We start from the raw sequence: 23,842 nt of genomic DNA, 5'->3' as shown, positions 1-23,842 counted from the left end.
ATGGAGAATTCTTTTCTAAAGGCAATACTTACCCTGTCAGAATGCAGCGAAACTCTATTCACACGCCCTGGAAAGTCTGAATGAAAGTTCTCTGGTAAGACTGTGCCATCTAAATTAGGACATACACCACAAGTGTTGGACTAAAATCAAAACCCCGCCAACACTATGTCCCAGGATCCTCTGGGGGCGGATTTCACGTAATTAACACGCATTTCCTTGGAGCCAACAGATCAGGAACAGCTCGGTGCTGAACTGAGTTAGGCGCAGGCAGCTGGCCTTCCGTCAGCTACCCCCTCCAGTGTCCTTCACAGACTGGCGCAAGAATTGAAGCGGGCTGGGTCTTCAGATGGATCAAGTAGAGGATGGGCACAGTGGCCAGGGCTTTGTTCTCGCCTTTCCACAACCAGGTCACTCTTGCAGGGCTTGGGATCACAGATGGACAGCCGGACTGAAATGTGTAGTCAGTCTGAAATGTTTACAGCCGTTTCTGTGTGTCCTCAGGAAATCCTAAAGGAAAACTTAAGGATGTTTGAATTAGTTCAGAAACATCCATCGCACTGGCCTCCCTTCGTTCCTCCAGCCAAGCCGGAAGTGACAACCACCGGGGCAGGTAAGCCATTGTTCCGGGGCTCTTGGGTAGCAGTGTTTCACAAGACCGAAGCGACTGTGGCTCACGCTTTCCATGGAAGGTACAGTTTCTCCTCAGCTGGCCTGAGCAAGGAGTAGTGTCCCCGATGATTTTAATCTTCCAGTGAACTGATCTGCACCAATTTCAAAGCCTGATAGTTGAAGAAAATGAGCTCGATGCAAAAGGGCCATGCAAAATCAAAAATGACGAGAACGTGTATTCATGGTCTGGCCCCAAGTCCAAATCAGGGGCCAGGGGTGATTCAGAAGGTACCTCAAAGACCTCATCCTCATCCCTGGGAATAAGAGTGTCTAACGAGCTCAATTATTTTTGCTTCTTTCGAAAGAATCTCTAGTACTTGTCCAGTACTAGAGATTCCAGAGCCTCATCCTCATCCCTGGGAATAAGAGTGTCTAACGAGCTCAATTATTTTTGCTTCTTTCGAAAGAATCTCTAGTACTTGTCCACGGTCCCACCTGCGAGTCTCCTCCACAGAAGCTTTTCTGTAGCAAAACCATTAAAAAATGAGTAGGCTTAACTACTGAGTAACTGTACTGACCACTTCAACCCGAGTGTCAAACTTTCTTCTTTCTCATTTCCATATTCCGATAGAATTCATTGACTCCACTGAACAACTAGAGGAGTTTGACCTGGAGGAGGATTTCGAGATCCTGAGCGTCTAGGGTAGTGGAAACGCGATTTGGAGGTCTGTCTTCGATCTAGCACCGGAAGAACACGAACCCGTTACATGAGACTTTTCTAGTCCACAAGTGCCTGATATGCCAACAGCATACAAACTTGATAGCAATCATGACTGAGCCAATTACCATTTCTCAGAAAACGAACGATAACAACACTGCCCCCAGAACGAACTAGAACAATCATGGAACGTAGGAGCAGAAAGATTAGGAGCCGTCCCTTGCTTCCCAGCTTGTCTTACCTGGCCACAGCGAGTCTTCAGCTACTGAAACAAGGAGATGGATGTCTAACAGAGAGACAGCAACTCCCACCTTGCTTCAAGCACCAGCAGAGGAGAGATGGTTACCCTGTGCTTCTTCCCCCTTTCAGGAGTGACCTCTTTTGGGCTAAATACTAAGAAGCAATCTGTTCTCTTGCTCTAATAATAAAGTGATTGCATCAGGGAGAAAAAGGTCTTATTAAGTTATTTGGATATGTATTTTAAATGGTTATAATGCAGATCAAAAATCTGCCCGAGAAATTACAGCAAATGCGCACTGGTTGTTCTCATTCCTATCTGAGGGAACCTTGCTGTCCGATGGGTCACTGTCACCATCCTTACTGATCTTTTTGTCAGATGTCACCCTGCCCTTCAATCAAGTCATGATCACTTTATTTTTATTTGTTTATTTATTTAAAAACTCTTTTTTAAATAGATTTTATTTATTTGAGAGAGAGAGAGAGAGAGAGCACGAGTCGGGGGGAGGGGCAGAGGGAGAGGGAGAAGCAGACTCCCCGTGGAGCAGGGAGCCCGATGTGGGGCTCGATCCCAGGACCCCGGAATCATGACCTGAGCTGAAGGCAGACGCCTAACCGACTGAGCCACCCGGGCGCCCCAAGTCATGATCACTTTAAATCAGCGGTGGGCAAATTTTCCTGCCAAGGGCCAAATAGTAAACACTTTCGGTTTTGCGGGCCATGCGGCCTGCGTCACAGCCCCTCAGCTCTGCGGTCAAAGTGCAAAAGCAGCCAACACCAGCGGGCACACAAACGAGCCTGGCTGTAAGCCAATAAAGTTTTATTTACAAAAACAGGTGGCGAGCTGGATTTGGCTTGCAGACTGTAAGTTTGCCAATCACTGACTTAAAATTGTTGGTTTGGGGGAAAATAAAAAATGGTGTTTGACTTCGACTCCATTTTGGTTGACAGCCACAATTAGAAAAAATTATTCACGTGGTGACATTTAATCCGTGCAGCAAATGCAATTCCAAACCGTTTCGGGATGAGCAACATAGCAAATCTTAAAGCACATTTTCATCAAATTGGCTTTACTAAACCCTCTCTTGTGTGGCTGCACCTCAAGCCTAAGTGGCGTCTTCCCGTGTTCCTTTCCTTCCCTCTTAACTTGGGTGCATTTCACCCCCTTCCTCCACCAAGGCCTGAGGAAGGCCAGCAACCACTAGCTTGAAAGCCAGCACAGAGCAAAGTTGGTTTTGTTTTGTTTGTATATGTAGGAATATTAGAACACTTATTTCCTTAAATTCCATTTTTCTTCTTTTTTTTTTTCCAGTAGGTAATATATTCCAGTGGTTCAGAAATCAAAAGGTGCAAAATGGTATGCAATGAAAATCTCTCCCTCCCACAGGTCGGTTCCCTTCCCCGAATACTCCCAGCATCATTTCTTTCTTGTTTATCCGTGCAGAAGATATGTTTTATGCATATACAAATATATGCATATATGCCTTGGATTTGATTTTAACAACCTCAACATTTCTCTAGTTTTTAAAAAAGATTTTATTTATTTTTGAGAGAGAGCACGCGCGCGTGAGGGGGGCTGTGGAGGGGCAGAGGGAGAAGGTGAGTCTCAAGCAGACTCCTCGCTGAGCACGGAGCCCGACGTGGGGCTCGGCCTCACGACCCTGAGATCACGACCTGAGCCGAAACCAAGAGTCGGATGCCTAACTGACTGCGCCACCCAGGTGCCCCAACATTTCTCTACTTTCGATTTATCTAGAAAGGATCCCGAAGCCCCAGAAGTATGGAAACCCGTTTCTTGAACTCTAGCATGGACGGGGCTAAAAGCAGTTATAGGTGGATTTTGAAACTGAGTTGTGGATTTGTTGCCTTCTGCCCTTTGACCTTTAATTGTATTTTTCCCACCTCAGTGTTTTGTTGTAAAGCTCAGCTTGCAGTAACAGGCTCTGAGGGGGATTCACGAATTATAGCGAAATGGACTTTAGAAAAGTATTCATCAGAGAATGTCAAAAGAGTCAAATGTTGATGTTTGATTCCTTTTATTTGCAATGTACAAAGCTGACAGCATGCTTATTATTCAGGAGGTGAAGGTAACAATAATTCAGATTATACTGATTATGCTTTCTTTGTGTTGGCCCGGTTTATATAATATTTAAGGAAAGAGAATCACCTGGAAGGAGTTGCCTCATGTTAACATAGCTAAGTGTTCTGAGAAACTGATAATCAGAGGAAATGGTTAAAACACATCCCCCTGCAGAGAATACAATACACTTTATAGTCAACTCAGGCTTGCTTTAGGTCTGCCAACTGCTAAGGAGAGGAGTGTGCTAGATTTGTATGAGGTTTAACAAAATATTAAAATAGTTTAACAGGCTACCTGTGAAAGAGCAATTGGATGGACATTTTAATGGCAAGTCTCTAACAACAGCCTCAGAACGCAAAAGACCCAACAAACCACGGCTTTGATTTGCCCCACCGCACACATCTGGATGGCATTTGGAATAAACAGGGACCTCTGAGAAACTGGGACAAGGGTTTTGCCTCGTTTTGTTCCTGGAGTCCAAAGCAAAATTCACACCTCCTTGCCCATCCCCCTCTGCGCCCCCCAGCCTGGGAGAAAGGGGTGTGGTTCTCATTTCCCTTTCTGGGCCCTGCTCCATGCGGTGCCTCCCTTGCTCTACTCTGGACCAGGCCAAGTCCTAGGTCTCTGGCTGGGGAGGAAGCCAGCTAGGAGGAAGTGATTCGTTTGGCACCATCTGAAGTTAACGAGCCCCCTCCTGAAGCGCTCTGGGGCCCAGCCGCGCTCACTGCTCACTCTCGAAGGAATCAGAGCGCACCCCGGGCTGCCGGACAAGTGACAAGTTTCTTTTCTGAATGTGGAAACACCGGCTTCTGGTTTAAGCCAAAGAATGTGTGGTGACCTCGGAGTCTAAGAAAGCAGTCGCCCAGCAGGTCTTTCCGAGGCAGCCGTGAATAAGCATGCGAACCTCCGCATCCAACGGCAGCACCAGGTTGAAATGGGGCAGCCGAGCTCAGGAGGGCGGGCTCACCCATCGCGCCTGACGGTCGGGCTGACCAGTGCCCAGCAGCCCAGCCCGCGGGAGACTTGACAGAGGGGCACCCGGGCATGGGGCCTTCCTTCTTCAGCTCGTTCGAGGCTGTGAGGGGCCCGCTGTGGGGGGGGGGGGGGGCGGGCGGGGGGGGGGGGGGGGGGGCAGGTGCCTCCCTACAGGCTTTTCATACACACCTGGCAGCGGCTGACCCGGGTGTGGAGCCGCCCGGCCTTGAGCGTTTCAGATACCGGTTCCTCCCTAAACTGCTGCCTCTCTTCCACCGTCGTCAGCCAGAAACTGTACTTGTTGGCAAAGTAGTGGCAGGTGCCCCGGGCCCCACTGCACTCGATGAAAGGAGTGGCTCGGAAATCCTCCAGGCAGGAGCCCGGGGAGACCAGGGACTGGCCGCCGCCCTCGGCGCCCGCCGCAGTGTGCTGCAAGACAGGGTCAGCGCGTGGGCTGTGCGGCCAGCCGGAGCTCGGGCGCCTCGGCTCAGCCCCAGCATCTAGCCAGCACCCCCAAAGCTCACATTACAGGCCCAGGGGCTGCTCGTCCTCGGGGCCAGGAGCGTCCCCTCCCAGCTCCCCAAGGGCCCTCCTAACCCACCGCGCTTGGGCAGCGGGGACCTCTTGGCCAGCGTCCCCCCCCCAAACTGCCGGTGTCCCGCCGAGTTCCGAGGCGTGTTCGGGGACTCCCTGCCGATCCCCGCGGGCAAGTAAGTCTGAGAAAGGCTGGATGAAGGCAGACTCAGGAGGTTTGAGGATGCGGGTCTTCTCCGAGCCCTGGTCTACTCCAAGCCCTTGGTGGTGACCCCCAAGAAGAGCAAGAGCACGCGTAGTACCCCACCAAGTGGCTAAACCCTGGGCCCCTCCCCCAGCCTATGAATAGCGCCAGCTCTGCAGTTACCTTCCTTAGAACTTCTTACGTTTTCGATCTGTGCCACACCCTTCGGGGCAACAGAGAGCGTTTGTTGCTTGCCGAGTACAAGAGGGCCTCGTATGTGGCCTAGTGTCCCGGCCCTCCCGTCAGGGCCCCTTCAGCATCCAGTGTCAGTGCCACTCATTAGCCCATAGTCGCCAGTCACTGTACCCACAGACAGCAGTCCCGGGTCTCCGCACTCCCCACCCCCTCTCCCTTCACGGCAGCTGGGGTATTAGCTGGACCACAGGGGGTGAGGAAGAGGCTTCATCCCCCACCCCCCGGGTCAGCAAGTGGCCAATGGGACAGATGCCCAAGTTGGATGCTCAGGGATGGCTTGCTTTACAAAACTCCGGGAGGGTTCGTCTCCCTATAAGGGATCTTTCCTGACAAATGAAGCATCAAAGTTTTCCTCATTTTGATCCTCAGATAGAACACTTTCTGGAACAGACAACACACTTCCCTGCCTTACTAAATGGCAGACGTTGCGTCTTTTGCACTTTGCGCAGGACTCAGGCTTATTGTTGGGAATGTTGCTTCTTGTGTTGGGCAGTTGTGTCCCCATACCAAGGGACACAACTTGTAGAGTTCTTAGGCCACCTTTGAATCATTTTCTCTCTCTTTTCTCCTTCTTAGTAGGCATGTCTTATAGCTCCAAGATGCCATATTAGGCAGTCCAAATTCCCACCCTTACAGGTTTTCAGGAAAATATGGATATTCTAGAACGTTAGAATTCTGTGTAAAGTAAGAGTAAAGAGATTGTGAATAAGGACTTGAGAGTGCTCCCGGGAGCAAGACACATGCGATTTTGTATGACTTTTGTAACATTGCTTGTGGAAGCTCAGGGGCCTTTTCAACTTATTTCCTGGTCTGGGTGGTGGATGGGACAGAATGAGAGGTGAGGCGATTCTGTATTACTTGGGGATAAACTGCCCGATTCCACAAAGACAGAGCAAACAAGGAAGTACCTCATCCCAGGCAGGTACCACCAATGTGAGGAGGCCTAAGGCTTTGGTAATTCTTCAAAGACACTTTCTCAGCATCTCACCCCCGGCGATTTAGCAAGGAAGCTCTGGCAAGGCAGGGTACTTCAGCGGGTGCCACCCTCATGTTCCCTGGGAGCGAATCTGGCCCGAAACCTGACCTTTCACTCACTGAATGTCCCCCTCCCCCGATAGTCACACGGAATGGCGTGTGAGGGACTTGATGCTTCTTTGGGCTTGCAGACGTTCTCAGCTCTTTCTTAGCAAGACGTACAGCCTTCCCACGGCAACGGGTAGCAGCAGCAAAGATCCCACCAAGGATGTAGAAACACAGCATGCCCTCATCTGAGCCTTTCAGGAGGACATGAAAGGTGGCCGGAGGGGCCTGGGACGGTGGGCAGAAGAGGAGGGGCGCCCATGCCCAGCCTGGGCAATGAAGAGTGTGTCCGGCTTTGAGTGGGGACAGCCTCTCCCTCACTGTCCCCCGGGATCGGGTGTCACCTCCCTCCCTTGCTTGTGGCATACCTGAAGCTGGCATGGAGACCTTAGGGCCTCTGCCAGTGATTCATATTCTCACCCCTGGACCTCTGGGTGCAAACTGCTCCTTTCTACTCACCCTCAGAATTACCCATCATTCATGCAGGACTGGGCCAAGGTGAGGCCGAGCCTCTTCCTTCTTTTCAAATTCTGTGGTTCCTACCTCATGTCACTTGGGCCTGCGAGCCCGACTGAGGGACCATCCCGGGGCTTCCCCCCTTCCCCGCCGCCCTCTGCCTCTACACTGGGGAAGGGGGCAGGGTAGGGCCTCACCATGAGGAAGGAGTACCCGATCCAGAGGCTGCGCCAGCCCAGGGGGCACTGCGGGATGGTGACGTCCTGGCTGTGCACGGCGATGGCCTGCGAGGGCGCCTCGCACACGGAACAGCGGCTGATGTACTGGGGGATCTGGGCCTGGCCGACGGGCATCATGGGAATGGGGGCAGTGGTGGAGAGCCAGTAGGATTTATCGTTGCGCCTGGCGTAGTGGCACACTTCGTCGACGTTGCAGTAGATGAAGGGCATGGTGCTGAAGCGGGGCAGGCAGGAGCCAGCAAAGCCTGGAAGGAGAGCAGGTGGGCAGGGGCGGGTAAGGTGTGGCTGAGAGGCGGGGCTGAGACTGTCCCCAGCGCCACTAGGGCTGGACGGGCCGGGTTGGCATCCAATCGCTCGTCCCAGAGCAGGGACGACCCTCCTTCCAGGCCTGGCACATGGTACATCCACTGGCGTCTGTTGGTCAAATCCTATTTTCAACGCACCAGGGAGGTTTGAGAGTGAAAGGAATCTTTGTATAAGCTGCATAACGACTCCCTAATTAATCTGTGGTGTCAAACCGGCATTTAATAGAGCCAGTCTGTGGTTCAGAGTCGGCACACCTATAGACAATACAATTAATTCCTGGGTAATTGCTGTTGCCCCACAGGTCGTATTATTATTATTACTCCTGCTAATCGCTAATGTGTAATGGATGCTTAACATGCCAGACACTGTCCTAAGCGTTTTCCACTGGGTGATTCATGTAATCCTTACAATCCTTACGCCTCTGAGATAGGTACTAGCATTAGCTTTGTTTTCATTTAAGGAGGAAGTGGAAGCTCAGAGGGGCCGAAGAATTCGTCCAGGGTCCCCAGCCTGTAAGTGGGAGAGCTAGGGTTTAAACCCAGATCCGCCTGATGCAACAGCTGGTGTTCAAACCCCGCTACCCAACGGTGGGCCTGCCCCGGGCTGGGAGGACCGAGGAGGGAGCTCTTGATCCCCGTTGGTGGGGGGGGGCGGAGGATGGCCAGGGCTGGTGTCAGAGCCAGTACTCACCCAGGTCCTGGTTGTGGGCTTTCTCCTGCCCCTCCACGAACAGCAAGCTGTAACCCACCCACAGCTGGCTCATCCCGACGGGGCACAGGGGCACCTGTTCCGACTGGCTGTGCTTCACCAAGGTGTACCCCACTCTCACGCTCTGCCCAGGCACTCCAGCCCTCCCGAAGGGACCCTTCTTCCCTGGAGCACCTGAGAGGGAGAGAGCGGGAGAGGGGGGTGAGCTGCTCATAAGGGCAGCCACAGACTTCGTGGCGAGCACTGAGCACGGCACACCGCAGAGCTCACTGGATCCTCACGGCAACGTGATCACCCCGTTTGGTAGATAAGGGAACAGGCTCACAAGTCCCGTAGGCCGTGGAGCTGGAATGCCAACTCAGGTGTATCCAGCAGCAGAGTCCCTATTTGAAAAAGCGTGCTACCCAGCTCCCCTCCCACTGTCACCTGGCCTCAGGTCCTCTACGAGGGGACCTTGCAGGCTCTCCCAGGACATAACTGAGACCCTGCTGAATCAGAGGCAGCAGAAGCAGAATTGGGACTAGCGGGGCAAAAATCATACCCGCTCTCCTGCCCATGGCAGACGTGGCTAGTTAATCGTACCCCTTTTCCACTGAGCCTCAGAGCTGTTCTCTACGCAGGACAACTGATTTGCTATCTCCACTATCAAATGGGAGGTAAGTAGCAGCCATTCCTCATCTCAGACTTTCTTATGCCTTGAACCGCCCCCTTCCCATCCATGTCAGAATCCCAGGGTAGAAGAGGGGAGGTGCAGGGCCAGGGGCCAGTCTAGAGGACAGTCATAGCTCTCCCGAGAGCTGGGAGAGAACCCAGAGAAGGATTTGGAAGGAGTCCTTTGCCTTCCAGAAGGTGGGGCTCTCATCCTTCCTAGGCTCAGAGGTGGGGTGGGAACGAATGGAACACAGTCTGGTTTTCCAGGCTCCTAGTAGTGTCAAGCTTTACTGCCCGGTTTCCTGTTTCTCAGATTTGAGCTTTGGGCTCACTCCAAAGCCTCCTATCCTCACGGAAACCCTCTGCCCCCTGGCGCTGACATCACCAGACCTTCAAATCCTGGAGGGCCTTGCAGTCCGGGGAGACCAGGGTCACCGAGAGCCCCAGGCGGGCCGGGGAGTCCGTTGAGACCATTTTTGCCAGGGATGCCAGGGAAACCTTTGGAGCCTGCAAGGGGAGAAGGCCAGCAGCTCCGACTCCCTGTGGGAGGTCCGCGAGAGCAAGCCCCAGAGAAAAAGGACTCGTGTGTCATGCCCAGGACTTACCAGGAGAGGGCGCAGTGGTCATCATTTTAGAGCACTCAGGGCTGAGCCTCCTGGGCTAGTCCTTAGCTGGAGTCCCGAGTCCGGGCATCTCTGTCCTGGGACCACTGCTCTGCACTTAGCCCTTCTGAGCCCCCCTCACACCTATTTCTCCCTCCCTTCCTCTCATCCTCCCAGCAACGCCCAGAATGCACAGAAACTGAGAGTCCCACGTCAGAGAGGACACCTGGGCCCGGAGAGACTACTCACTTACCCGAGCTGGTGCATCAGCTGGGATTAGAAGCTGGGTTTCCCCAGCCCCGGGCTTTGTCCCTGGCTCTTGATCCCCCACCGCCCTCCCTCCTTCCCTCGGCGGCACGTTAGAGAGGGACGCGCTGCCCAGAGTAGTCGCTATGCTCTGCCCACACATTCTCTAAAGCCAAGTACATCTGCTGACCTTGCTGGCCCTCCTTCCCGGCAAGAAGCTCGGGGGCTGGGTGCCTGGGTGGCTCTGTTGGTTAAGCGTCTGCCTTCGGCTCAGGTCATGATCCCGGAGACCCAGGATCGAGTCCCACATCGGGCTCCCTGCTCAGCAGGGAGTCTGCTTCTCCCTCTGACCCTCCCCCCCTCTCGTGCTCTCTCACTTTCTCTCTCTCTAAAATAAATAAATAAAATCTTAAAAAAAAAAAAGGCAGCTCAGGGGCTTTTGTGAAGGAAAGGAGGAAATGCCCCATGAAGGTGCCCCCTCGGAGCTGGAGATCCCAGCCCGTTGCTTCAGCCTCTCAGCCAAGGCCGTCTTAGCTCCCCTCCCCCGAGAAGTCCCCTATTGCTGGTGCTCTCCTTACCTTGGAGGCCTACAGGGCCTTGAACCCCAGGGTCTCCCGTGAGGCCAGGGATGCCATCGATGCCCGGTAGACCCATGGGTCCAGGAGGAACCTGGACAGGTTCTGCAATTGGTGTTTGTCCAGGAGCACCTCGCGGTCCAGAAAAGCCTGGAGGTAAGTGGGGGAGATGGAAATATCAGGTGGGGGCAAAGGAGGCGACTGGCATGGGGCCCCAGAAGCCCGCCGTTCTACCCGGCAATTGCCCGCTTTCTGCCTCTGCTGTCTGCCCCCACAGTCCCCAGTGGATCCCTCCAGGATGCCTGTCACCATGCTTTACATGATGTCCTCTTTACCCACCTACCTCCCCAGGGAACTGGTGGCTTCCAGAAGGCAGGGAATGGGTTACATTCATTGCATTTCCTCAGGGCCCGGCATAGGGCCTGGGACGTGGTAGACAAGTGAGGACACGACTGGGGCAAATGAGGTGGGCTGGGCTTTCGTTCGGGGCTGGGGTCGCTGGTTCACTCCCTCACTGGTCACAGCACAGCGCCAAGGAGGCCAGGGGAGGCGTCCCACCTCGGAGGTTCAGCGGGCACCTCGGCCTGGGACCCTGAGCCTGGCCTGCTGGTTTACTCAGAGCCACATGAGCCAATTTGCTTACTAATTCATTGACCAAATATTTCTCAGGTGCCTACTACGTGCCACACCCTGGTAGACTGAGGGATGGAGCAGTGAATAAGACCGACCGTTGTGGAGACTACGGTCCGTTGATAGAGATGGAAGATGCATAACCTGACAAATACCGTTCATCTTCCTGCAAGTTGTAAGAAGCGCTACAAAGGAAATGAACAGTGCAGTGACAGTGATAGGGACGGTGACAGTGAGCCAAGGGGGCTCTGGGGTGGAGAACCGGCTTGAGAAAGAGTGATAAGTGGCCTCTTACAAGCAGTGACATTTAAGCTGAGACCATTAAAGAATTAGAAGGAGCGGGGGTGGAGGGGAGGGCAAGAGGACTCTAGGAAGTAGAACTCTCCTGTGCAAAGGCCCTGGGGTCAACCAGGTTGGCTAAATGAAAGAGGCGGGTGTGGCAAAGAAGGGGAACAGAAAAGAGGAAGGGCTGATGATGAGGATGAATTGGGAGGCGTCCCCTGGGACTTTGGGTGCCACAGTTTATTGCTCTGCTATGGGAAGCCAGTGGATGACTTATGGCTTAAAAGGTCTCTCTGACTGCTTTGTGGAGAAATGATTGTTGGGGGAGCTGCCCAACGGGGGAGGAAGCTGGGAGGCCAGTTAGCAGGTGGCTGCCGTGATTCCTGTGAGAACCAGCGGTGCTCTGGACCCAGGTGGCAGCAAGGGAGGTGCTGAGAGGTGAGCAGATGCGAGGCGCATCAAGAGGAGGCAGCCCGTGGGGCTTGCTAACAGATTCGGGGTGCGTGAGGGGCTGGCGGTAAAGGATGGAAAGGGTCCTTCTTCATTTCCAGAATTGAGCCCGTGGGTAAGTGGCAATGAGTGCAAACCAAACCGAACGTGCCCACCAAGGCAGAAGGCGTGCAGAGGGGAGATCAGTAGCCGGCCCCATGGTGGCAGTGGCCTTCAGTCCCGGGAGCTGCCGGAGGCAGAGATGTCCCCAGGGTGGGGACACACCGTCCCTGGAGGAATTTCCTGCTGCTGCCTCAGACACCCAGGCTGTCCTGGCGTGGTGAGCAGTAACTCCTGTGGGCACATGACCCCCAGACCCGTCCCTCGAGCTCAGCATCAGCCGGGCGCGTGCTCTCAACTCACCTCTGGGCCCTGCCTTCCCCTTCATCCCGGGAAGTCCTGGGTCTCCGGGTGGCCCGACCTTGCCTGGAATCCCCATGAAGCCAGGCTCACCTCTCACGCCTGGCAAAGTCCAAAGGAGAGCAAGTCAGGGCCTGGCACGGTGGTGCGGGTGAGGGGCGGCGGGGTGAAGACGAGGCAGATTTGAGGGCGGGAAGAGCATGATCAGTGGGCCTCTCTTCACGGGGCTGCAGGAAGGGGCCATCTCTAACTGTGGAGTGGGAAAGGGCCCAACAGCCCGCCGAGCAGCCATACCTTTCAGTCCCAGCTCTCCAGGGAGGCCAGAGAAACCTGGAATTCCTTGGTCTCCCTTGGGCCCTTGAGGGCCAGGAACTCCAGGGAAGCCAGGGTCTCCAGGGTCACCCTGATCGGAGGACGGCCCAGGGGGCCCCGGGGGCCCTGGGGAGCCTGGGCGGCCTAAGGATAAGATCAGAAGAGGAATGAGGGCAGGTGAGCAGGAAGTGGCCATCGCTGAAGGCCTCAGCCTGCTAGGAAGCCAGAGCCTGTTTCCCAGGGCAGAGAATGTTCCCTTGCTGTGTGCGGGGTCCCAGGGCCTGGACCTTCCCGAACCCTCTGAGCAAATGCAGCCCGTTCCAGTCCCCTGTGTCCCTGCTGGGGGAGGGATGTGAGGCCAAGCAGGTCCATGCCTGTCCAGCAGTAGGAATGGGGCCGGACTGTATTAGGACCTCTCCCAAATCCGGACAAAAGGTGAAGGTCAAACCTCTTAGGGGGGCTTCCTGTCTTTACCTCGCTCTCCATCTAGGCCTGGTCGCCCAGGGTCGCCAGGCTGTCCCCCTATGACTGAGGGCAAGGAGAGGCCTGGGGCACCGGGCAGACCAGCAGGGCCCTGGAGACCTGGGAAACCTGCAAAGAAGAAATAAAAAGGGGCCGCTATGGGCTTGGTGTGGCCGGGCTCTCCCGGAGAAAATGGAAGCGGTTAGGTAGGGGCCAGACCGGCGAACGCCCTCAGAGGGCTCTTCTCCCGTCGGTCAGTTGGTCTCCCTTTGCAGCCCGCCGAGGAGGAGCACAGCCCACAGGAGGTCACAGAGACTCCCTGTTCACCCCCCCCCCCCGCGCGCAGCCCCCTCCACCCCCCAGCAGGTGCCGCAGTTCCTCCTCGGGACGGAGCTTTGGAAAGTTCTAGCTCCCAGTGTCGCTGGAAATGGAAATATTTCAGACAGATTTCCCTCAAATGGGGAAGAAAAGAAGGCATGACTACAGCACCTGGAACTGAAGTTTCTTTAAAGTGTTTTTAAACCTTCTGGTCCTGTGGGCACATTTTCACTGAATTAGCCAGTTATGTCTGGGGCTGCCCAGAGAAGGTATGAGGGCCGAGGTGGGGCATGGGCTCCAGCCAGAAGAGCCGCGGGCTGGGTCTGAATGCAGGTCCCAAGGGCACTACGGCTCCCGGTGTCTTCTAGGGCTAGTTTCTGGGTCTTCTAGGCAAACTGGGAAAGGCTTTGACAGGCGAGCCGTGATATCAGCTGGCTGCTTGCTTAATTGCCTATAGAACAAATTTCTCTATACCACATCCCGGCCCCTGCTTTTGGTCAAAGAAAAAAGCTATTTATTAGAGTAGATACAGAATACTTGTCTGCTCCGATATTTTTTACTTGTTTTCTGTTTGTGGAACGATTTTTACTATAACGTTCAAAACCAGAAAATTTCAACTGATTACAGAAGATTTATTGAATATGCATATGAAGACATACATGGAATCCTGATGGGAAACCACATCAAAGCCATATGTAAAATGTCAAAGTCCATCTTATACTTGTAGTATGAAAGAAATGTATTTATTATTTTGGCATATTCTAGAATACATTCCAATGACGAGAAATAGATTCCCACTGGTTGAAAACTATTCTGGTGGTCGAGATGATTTTTTGTTTGTAACAATAAAATCCAAAAATACTAAGGTTGAATTTTTATTTTTCTGATGAAGAAAGCCAGAAATATTAATGTGGGACTTCTCGTATTCTGTTAAAGAAATGGTAAATCCATAAAAATGCGTAAAGAAAGATGGCGGATTGGTGAATTCCGGTGGTTTTTACAGCTCATTAGTGAACTGAATGCAGAGGAAACATAAAGAATAAAAAAGCAAATTTCAAGAAAAGGCTCCAATTATTATAGGTCCGGAAACAAAACAAAAGAAAACAAGAAAAACAAGTTGTTAAGCCACATGTTGTTACTTTTAAGTATGGTCAGTTATGTCTTGATGAACCTTTCAAGTATTTTTCTTTGTCACACAGGTAAACATCTGAAAAGAAAGACATATTGTGTTTTTTCCTGAAAATATAGCTTTATATATACACATACATATATTTTTATATATAAATATAAAATATATATATGGTGAAATGAAGCAAAAAACAATAAACAAGACACCAGATGGTGCTGTGGGCAGCACACAGATTATAAAAAGCTCCCATAGTAGTTTTTGGAGCTGCCTTCTCTTTTTATCTGTTTTTTGAGTTTAGAATTGTACCAATCTAGCATTAAAACTGAAATAAAGGTCCTACTGATCTCAAGTAGTTAAAAAAAAAAAGCTCATGTATTTCTTTAAGAATGAGACACTTTAAAGGAGCACGTGAAAATGCCCGATGGCATGTTTTTCCAACTCATTTCAGTGTCTGAGACTTAAGAAAAGCCTAGATACACAAATGTAGCCTCTAAATATCTAGTGCAAATGCGAAAATGAATGGTGTGATTCAAAGTTATTTAGAGAAAGGTATTATAGGGACAGGGACTGCTTTAGGAAGTTTGCTTCGGGGTAAATCTTCATTTTACACTGATTTCTATGATCGTAACAGAGTTAGGTTCCTATGCGGGGGAAGATATTTGCTGTATACTTTTAAAACAATGTTTTAATTAAATATTGAGAAGAGCAGAAGAATATTTATAAATTGCAAAACTCACCCAGATAACAATGAACATCCAGTTTAAGAAAAAGATGGCATTACCTTTGAATTTCTTTGCATGCCCTTCACAGATCCCTACCACCTTCCCTCCCTCTCAAGGGGCTACCACTCCTGAATTTTGTGTTCATCATTCGCACAGTTTGACCACGCGTATCTGTGTCCCTAAACGATATATTGCTTGTTTTCATTTATTTATAAACTTTGATCAGTGGAATCATACCCAACGTCTTTCTCTGCAACTTGGGTTTTGTTTTTGTTTTTTTTTTTTAAATCAACATCGTGTTCCTGAGATGTATCCATCTTCACATGTGTTGTTTACTACATTTGTCATTGTGATTTTGTTATTACCTCAGAGAGCGAAAGGAAATGGATAATTTAATGACCAGGCATCCATAGTCAAGATGGGAAACCATCTGGGTTTCGCTTCTCTCCGGGTCCCCTCTTTTCTACCTCCTGTGAAAGTAGCCACGCTCTCTCCCTATGGGCTCAGACCCTGTGGGAGCCCCCACTCGGAAGAAGCTGCTGGCTTTCAGAAAAGAACAGGTTGGTCCTGACCAAAGGAAAGAGTGAACACAGAGAGAGCAGATGCACCAATATAAAATTCAGCAGAAAATGAATTAATGTAGAAATCAGTTCCTGGAAAACAAACACGCATTATACAAACATGCACATAAATTAGATGCGTGGGGACCTCAAGCTCCAGAACTATAACGGAGGAGCAGAACATTTTGCGAGTAGAATTTCCCCAGGGAACACATCATGCTATAACGGACAATGTTTCTTGAGCACCTACTATGTGCCAGGTGCTGTGCTAAGTGCTTTTATACCTATTACCTCGCTCCTCATTGGTTCCTCACCAAACCTGTGCGCTCGACTCTCTTATTATGCCCATTTTACAGAAAAGGAAAATGAAGGGTCCATGGGGGATTGAGGGGCAAGTCACTTCCTTGTTCAAGGTCATACAGCCAGTGAGGGGTAGAGCTGGAATTTGAATCCAGTGGTCTGACTTCAGAGCCCATACTCCTAGGTGTGATGCTACACTAAATTTGTTTCCTGTCTTACATCGAGTGCCATGTATCTGGGTCTTCAGAACATTCGCAAGGAGAGGGAGAGACTCAGAATTCATTCTCGCCATTTGAGAGGTGGGGAAAGGAAAGCTCAGGAGACTTCAGATGATATCATGAGTCAGGGGCCAAGATTAGGGCAAAACCTGCTTTCTAGTAACCCCCACAGATCCTAACTGAGTGCCTGTGAGTGTCTCTCCTAGGGAGACATTTATCTTCTTGGTCTTGGGCTCCTTCCGGCAGCCACGCTGTCTTAGAGCCCTGGGAGTAGAGCGCCAGCCACCCTGGACGCTGAGGAACTTCCGGCAAATCTCTTGCTAAGTGGACAAGCCCTGGACCTCAGTACCTTTAAAGTCAGGCCCTGGCCAAGGGCGCAAGAGAGACCCTGGGGTTAATAAGGGAGAGCAGGAGGGAATATGGAGGCTAGAGGGAGCTCACCGGACTGCTCCTTGACACGCCTTCCGGGAAAGCATGCCCGCCCCCCCCCCCCAGCAGTCAGTTCCACTGGGTTCCGAGATCCCCAGAGATGTGAAGACATGCACAGCTCAACCCTGTGAGCCACGTGGCCCTGAGGAGCCCCAACCTTGGCTCCCTGGCTGGGCCTTACTCAGCTTCTATAAGGCCTAACTTGGGCTCACTTACCTCGGCCACCTTTTTGTCCTTTCATGCCTGGCTTCCCTGGGGCACCGAGGCCAGTTCCTGGAGAACCTCTTTCCCCTTTGGGACCAGGCAGGCCAGCTGGCCCAGGCACGCCGGTTATACTAGGTCCTAGGAGGAGATGCAGACAGAGGAGGGACAGAACTCAGTGCGGGCGAGGCCCTCATGCCTAGCTCACGGGCCGGGGGCCTGCCTGACACGCACCAGAAGCTGAGTACTGAAGTAACCGGAAGGAGAGCTCATTCTGGGTAGAAGGACAAACTCCTTCCCCCTTCCTCCTTCCTCCACAAATCAAGGCACCTCAGATCGGGGGCCTGGCAAGGAGATCTATGAGCTGAAGGATATGGGATACCCCACAGTTGAGAACTCATGGCCAGCCCCCCGCCAGCCTTCTGGAAGAGCCAATGCTCTCCTCCTTGCCCTTGAGGGTCTTCCTTACCTGGAGTTCCATGGGTTCCCTTGGTTCCTGGAAGCCCATTCAGTCCATGTAAACCAGGAAGTCCAGGGAAACCTGAGGAGACAGAGTATCAGTAATGGTTCTGGCAACTTCTGAATCATGAAAGGTTAGCCAAAGGTCCTGAACCCCCAGAGCCTTCCAAAGTCCTATTTTTAAAGGTCATGGTCTTTCTGGAGGCATTACTTAATGCCCTAAGGGAGAGCAGACCACTCCCTAACCTCCACCCTAGCTTTTCCTGACTCTCATTAGAGACCCATACAACTTTAAGAGCAGGGTGGTAGATGATTAGGTCTCTTCAAGAACGCAGCGCTGCCAGTTCCCAGAGACTCGCTACCCAACCCTGAAGTCAGGGGAAGGCTACGTGTGCCAGGACAACAGCCTTGCTCGCTAACTCTTCTCTCCATGGATTCCCTGTTCTCCTCTTCCCGTTACCTGTCACATGGCCAGTCAGTAACTCCCCAGGAAATGGCTTGCCCCCAGAGGGTGTCTCCTAATATAAAGGAGTTGCTGTCCTTTTTCTGAGGGAAGAACCTCTTTCCCCACGGCCTCCTCTCAAATAGATATACCTTTGGTTCCCATTAGGCCAGAGGGTCCCAGGGGCCCAGTTGCCCCTGGATGTCCTGGAGAACCCGGAAACCCTGGATTTCCTCTCATGCCTGCAATCCCAGGGAGTCCTGAAAGTGAAAGCAAGGCAGGAGCTCAGAATGGGCCACGGCTTGAAGCTGACCCTCACTTTTTCAGAATACAGTCTTTGGGTGGCACAGTACCTGGGGAGCCAGGAAGGCCAACATCTCCAGAAATACCAACATTCCCATCTTCACCTTTGCTTCCTGGGAAACCCACATCACCAATGAATCCATCTGTTCCTTTCTCGCCTACAACATCAAGAAAAATGCTGAGTGGTTGGGCCCCATTTCGGGTACCGTGTTTTTCCCAGGGGAGGGGGAGCAGGAAAGGAAAGCTACTTGAACTGTCAAGAGAGCCTGGTCCAATGAAAAAACTCTGAAAAGGATGGTAATAGAAGACCTATCTTTGCATTTGCAAGGTGCTGCCCGCTAAGGTAAGTAAACGTGTTCTGTGTGCCCCAATAAGGAGGAACAATGGGTGGAAATGTTCGAGAACCAGTTTAGATAATTATAAACCGAGGAAGTGGACGCCATTATCCCAAAGGTCTTATTCGACTTAACTCATGAGTTTCAAAGGAAAAGTAGACTGGTTTGCTTGGGGAAACCGTGGGCTGCCTATGAGTGGATACATGTCAGGGTAGGAATTTCTTTGCACTGGATAGAAGTTACAGAACTCGGGGTTGACCTCCCCAATTCCTCCTGATCCTCAGTTTTGAGGAGCCTGTGAGACACGTGAGATAAAAGGACAGTAGACTTACCTTTAAAACCAGACTCCCCAGGTTGTCCCTTGGGTCCTGGGCTACCGGAAATTCCAAATGTCTGACCTTGATCTCCTGGGGATATGAAGATATTGTCCAAGTGGTCAGGAGAAGCTAGAGCTCATTTTACAGCAAAGAGATCTTTTGATGGCAAAACCTTTTCAGATTCAATGTAGCCAGAGGAGATCTTTGACAAAAGTACGCATTGGGTAAAAAGTGACCAATCACCAAAAAAAGGCTGGGATGCTATCAGGCTACTAGCAAGAAATGCTGCTACGTGAAGCATATCTCCATTGGGAAGACATCGCTAGGTTCAGTATGGGCAGAGAAGATGGGAGGAGGGGTGCTAAAACATCACCAGAATGGAACAATGATGATGGCAAGTATGGGAAATTTTCCTGCCCCGTGGGCTGGGCTCAGCAGGGAAAAAGACTGTCTTGAGCCGAGGCCCTCTTCTGCTGCTGAGTTGGGAAGGCAAGTGGGTCAAACCACTGTTTGGTCACACGTCTTTGAGGAGCAAAGCCCTTTGCAAAGGGGTCTTGGCCAAAGGGGAAAGGTAAATCAATTCACTTCCTCTTGAACACCGAGTTTCCTTCCCCAAGAACCCTGACCTGAGCCTGCTAGAAATCCACCTTGCTCTGGAAACACCCATTAAAAGAGAAAATGCTCCTCACCTTTTTTAAAAAAATTATTATTATGTTCAGTTAGCCAGCATACAGTACCTCATTAGTTTTTGATGTAGTGTTCAATGATTCATTAGTTGCGTATAACACCCAGTGCTCATTACAGCAGGTACCCTCCTTAATACCCATCACTCTGCTACCTCATCCCCCCACACCCCTCCCTTCTGTAAGTTTGTTTCCCGGAGTCTCTCATGGTTTGTCTCCCTCTCTGATTTCTACCCCCTCAGATTTCCCTCCCTTCCCCTGTGGTCCTCTGCGCTATTCCTTATGTTCCACATATGAGTGAAACCATATGATAATTGTCTTTCTCTGCTTGACTTATTTCACTTAGCATATATACAATGGAATATTACTCAGCCATCAGAAAGGATGAATACCCACCATTTGCATCGACATGGATGGAACTGGAGGGGATTATGCTCCTCACCTTTTGAACCTGGGAGACCAGATGTTCCTGGGAGTCCGGGAGTTCCATTGAGACCCTGTGAACCCTTCGAAAAATATGGAAATCATTGTTTCTGCCCGGAGCTCAGGGCCTCCCATGCTCTCACCTCCCCCCCGCCCCCACAAACCATTGCCTGAGAGAGGTCTACTGTGTACGCTGTGGCAGGGGTGGGTGGGTGGAGGGGGCATCCTGCAGAAGGGAAGGTGATGAGCCAAGGGTGGAAATACATAGGGTTTTTAGGGGAAGGACTCTATCCATAGATTAATCCTGGTCTCGTCATTCATAACTTCCCAATGGCTATCAAAATGAGAATCTTGGGAAATCAAGGTGTGACTGTTATAGCAAGTCTCTTTGAAAATACAGGACGTGACCATCCAGCCGGATTCTTGGTGGTGTGCTCTGCAGAGAGTCGGCTGGCGCCACCCATGCCAAAGCTCCGGAGCCACAATGCACAAAGAAAAGGATTGCTTCACCGGGCAGGGCGATAGCCCTCAGCTGCAAGTCCTGCAAGCTTTGGGTCCCTGCAAGGAACCACGTAGCAGGCTGGATGTGCACAGGTCCTGGAGTCTGCGTTTGGGCTAATGTTACCATTTTCACAGGAAAAACTGCCTTGACTGACTCATGTCCAGCACACTGTCTGAGTCCGGGATGTGGGCGTGTCAGCTGCTGTCAGTCCAGTGACTCCCCCGGGAGCTGGTGTGGTTTTTGAGTTGCGGAGCCATCCGTAGTAAAGACGTACACTACCTAGTGCCTTGCGTGGGAGTCTGAGTTCTGGGCCGGGTCTCTGAGTTCGCTGACCCCCCTACCCTGGATCCCCCCTACATTTGCCTGGCTTTTTCCGCACATTTGGGATATCTGCTCATTCTGAGCCTTTGCTCACGCTGGGACCCCTCCCAGAATGCTTTCCCACTTTGACTCCATCCCTCCTAGGGCAGGAGGAGTCAGGACCATCCAGCTAAGAATACTTTCTTTTGCAGTTGCTTCTGGGATGTGTGTGTGTGTGCTTGTGTGTGTTCTCTCCACTCTCCATCAGATGGACTGATGCTTTTAGAGGGACAGGGACTTTGCCTGCAGGGAGCACAGGCGTTCTGGGATCCAGTTCATTCGGTCCCTTCAATACTGCTACTATGACGGCTACTACTTACCGAGAGCCCACCATTTGCCAGATACCAAGCTAAGCGCTTTACGCGGATTAGCTCGTTTAATCCTCACTGCTGTCCCAAAGGAGGTTTGAGGATCATTCCCGTTTTGTGCAGATGAGAAATGCGAGGCTCAGGCAAGGTAAGCAATAAGCACAGAATCACAGAGCTGATGAGCGGGGGAGCAGAGATCCGAACCCAGCTCCGTCTCGTGCCTATGCTTATTCTATCGCCCTGCCTTTGAAGAACCCAGACAAGCTGATTTGGTTATTTGCCACTTGTCAACAATGACCTTTCTGAAATCACAACGTCAAGAGGCCTGTACCAAAGTCTTACGATGTGCCTAGCTCAAGGGCAGGGGCGGCGGTGGGGTGCGGACTTCTGGAAGAACGTGTAAGGACTTGTTCTCATGGCCTGACAATCTCGTTGAGGAACTCGGGCCCACACAGAACCCACTGGGATTCATATAAGCAGTGAGAAGTGCAGCACGCCTGCAGGGTGGGAGCTCTGAGACTCCTGGGGGAGTGGGTGCCCGGGGCCGGGGCCCAAAGCACGGGTGGGCATTAGCCAGTTAGTTGCTGAGGAGGAGGCTCTGCCCTGTGGGGGAGAAAGCATGAACAAAGGCCCAGAGGAAGGAACCTTCAGGAAAGGGGTGGGGGAAGGCCTGTCAGACTCAGGGAGAGGGCTTCATCTGGGGTGAGCTAGGGGAAGGGGCCGGGAAGTGGGCTGGGGCCAGAAAGATGGGGCGCAGGGGCCTGTCCCCCTGCTACAGAGGTCCTTCCCTGGTGCAGAGACCAAGAGCTGGGCGCACTTACGCTTTCCCCTGGTATTCCTGGGAAACCCGTGATTCCAGGGGACCCCTTCAGGCCAGGTAAGCCCCGTCGTCCTGCGGAGCCAGGGAGGCCTGCTCTCCCAATGAGTCCCTTGATGGTACTGGGGAAGCCGGGAGCTCCAGGCAATCCTGGTGGCCCCGGGGGGCCAACCTCTCCTTTGTCACCTGGGAAAGAAGCAAAGGGCTTAGAAAAAAGACCCTGGACAAGAGCAAACCTGCTCCCCAAAGGTGCAGGACCCCGGGATCACAGGCAAACAAACTGTAGCCTTAGGGACTTGGGGATGGCGAGCTGGGGGGGGGGGGTGTGAAGGTGTGGGTGGGGGAGGTGCCTTCAGCCTTAGGGGGCACCAGTCAGCGCCACCCCGGCTCAACACTGCCAGTGCCCATGTCCCAGCATCTGCCAGGCTTCTCCAGGGGGAACAACAGGGGTACCACAGCCTGTGGTTCAAAACTTCAGTTCCAGAGTGGCAATGAAAAGTGGCAGCCTCGAAGTCCAGACACCCCTCAGGCCCAGAGAAGGCAGCCTCCTTGGACCGCCTGCCGCCACCCACACTGCCACTTTGGTGGGGGGCGTCTTGTGCTGCGGGGCCTTTTCTCAGGAGGGAAGTTGAGGATGAGCGTTTCTCCTGCCCGTTGCCTGCCCCCGGCACCTCTGGGCCCAGGAAATCCGGCGGATCCAGCTGAGCCTCTCGAGCCTTTGTCTCCTTTGAACCGGATGTTCAGTGTGGGAGGTCTTGGGCTGGGTATTCCAGCTGGCCCTGGGTCGCCTCTTTCTCCTGCAAGGGCGGGGGTGGGGGGGTAGATCGTGAGACCCTCGTGAGAGGAAGCTTAGACACGGGGTCAGGCACGGGCTGACCTTTCATCTCAGCTCCTCCCGCACCACCCCCAGGCCTCCTTTCCGGGCCCTTCCCCGCCCCTGGCCCCCCAACTTCCCACCTATGTGCATGCCCTCTCCTTGGACGGGCCCAAAGCCGGCCAGCAACTTTGAAGCCCACTCCAAACCCCTCTCCACTGAGCGTCTGGGAACGTTCCATGAGGCCTCTAACACACGGCAAAAACTCACAAGTGATTAGGTCTTTTGGTTTAAAAGCCAAGGTTTTGGGTTCAGAAGCCCCAAATCTTATTATCTCACATAGGATGGGTACAAGCCACACCAGCTTCAGGGTCAACGGACAAAATGTACCTTGGGAAGCGGGGCTAGCGAGTTCGGAATTCAGTTCCTGAGCTCACCTTTTTCACCCGCACTGCCGGCCCGTCCAGATGGTCCCACTCTTCCGGCTGACCCAGAAATGCCCTTTAATCCACTTGCGCCAGGAATACCAGGGAGACCAGGCATCCCCGGGAAACCGGCCAGCCCAACAGACCCCTTCTCACCTGTTGAGAAACGAGAACTTCTATTATTATCCCTGCCTGACATACAAGGAAATGGGACGCTCAGAGAGGTTAAATAACTTACCCCAAATCACACAGCTTGGCAGTTGCAAAGAAGGGATTCCAACCCAGGTTTCTTTAACTCCAAAGCCCCAGCTGTTAATGCTTACATATTATACTACTTCCCTGAACAGAGACATGGCACTAAAGCAACAGGAAGGAAAGAGGAGGTGGGCGCCTCTCTTACGATGTGCCAAGTTAGAACTCATGGGTGGCACAGAAAAAAAAAAAAAAGGCCTAGGGCCGGGAGGCAGGGAGATGAGCCCTAGCCAGGTGCTGTTGCTAATCGGCTGTGTGACCTTGGGCCTGTCATTTGCCCCTGTATAAGATGGAGACGCCTCCCCTCCAACCTCTGGTGGTCTAGCAGAAAGGGCGAGCCATCGGGCCCCATGGAAGGGGTGGAGCAAATGAGTATACCCAGTGTGGCGGTCACTGTCCTGGGCCTTCCTGACAGCGTTACCCAGCCCAGCGCTCCACCCAGCCAGCGGCGAGGGTGACTCACCTTAGGTGGGAGCCTTCCCTTAGCACGGCTCTGCCCGACCCTCTTACCACAAACAGTCCCACCCACTTTACT

At 52.3% G+C, this 23,842-nt stretch overlaps 2 protein-coding genes across 2 annotated transcripts in view; one reads left to right on the top strand and one right to left on the bottom strand.

Moving 5' to 3' along the window:
* The window catches only part of ATG4A (autophagy related 4A cysteine peptidase), a 55,762-nt gene extending 53,991 nt beyond the window's left edge, over window positions 1–1,771 (top strand). The window contains exons 13-14 of the mRNA XM_032392748.1: window positions 502–610; window positions 1,241–1,771. Of these exons, the coding sequence (XP_032248639.1) occupies window positions 502–610; window positions 1,241–1,311 (180 nt within the window). The 3' untranslated portion in view covers window positions 1,312–1,771. The remainder of the gene's footprint in view (window positions 1–501; window positions 611–1,240) is intronic.
* Window positions 1,772–4,787: 3,016 nt separating this feature from the next.
* The window catches only part of COL4A6 (collagen type IV alpha 6 chain), a 272,612-nt gene continuing 253,557 nt past the window's right edge, over window positions 4,788–23,842 (bottom strand). Inside the window, exons 30-46 of the mRNA XM_032392826.1 lie at window positions 23,068–23,211; window positions 22,488–22,613; window positions 21,821–22,002; window positions 19,849–19,912; window positions 18,739–18,813; window positions 18,122–18,229; window positions 17,921–18,028; window positions 17,337–17,408; window positions 16,883–17,008; window positions 13,003–13,119; window positions 12,511–12,672; window positions 12,220–12,318; window positions 10,459–10,605; window positions 9,423–9,539; window positions 8,364–8,555; window positions 7,326–7,612; window positions 4,788–5,048 (exon numbers count right to left, since the gene is read on the bottom strand). Coding sequence (XP_032248717.1) covers window positions 4,788–5,048; window positions 7,326–7,612; window positions 8,364–8,555; window positions 9,423–9,539; window positions 10,459–10,605; window positions 12,220–12,318; window positions 12,511–12,672; window positions 13,003–13,119; window positions 16,883–17,008; window positions 17,337–17,408; window positions 17,921–18,028; window positions 18,122–18,229; window positions 18,739–18,813; window positions 19,849–19,912; window positions 21,821–22,002; window positions 22,488–22,613; window positions 23,068–23,211 — 2,387 coding nt within the window. The remainder of the gene's footprint in view (window positions 5,049–7,325; window positions 7,613–8,363; window positions 8,556–9,422; window positions 9,540–10,458; window positions 10,606–12,219; window positions 12,319–12,510; window positions 12,673–13,002; window positions 13,120–16,882; window positions 17,009–17,336; window positions 17,409–17,920; window positions 18,029–18,121; window positions 18,230–18,738; window positions 18,814–19,848; window positions 19,913–21,820; window positions 22,003–22,487; window positions 22,614–23,067; window positions 23,212–23,842) is intronic.

Source organism: Phoca vitulina, unplaced genomic scaffold (assembly GCF_004348235.1).
Source record: "Phoca vitulina isolate PV1807 unplaced genomic scaffold, GSC_HSeal_1.0 scaffold69, whole genome shotgun sequence".
NCBI lineage: Eukaryota > Metazoa > Chordata > Mammalia > Carnivora > Phocidae > Phoca > Phoca vitulina.
Note: the sequence above shows the minus strand (reverse complement) of the source record. Positions and strands in the feature narration are given on the sequence as shown.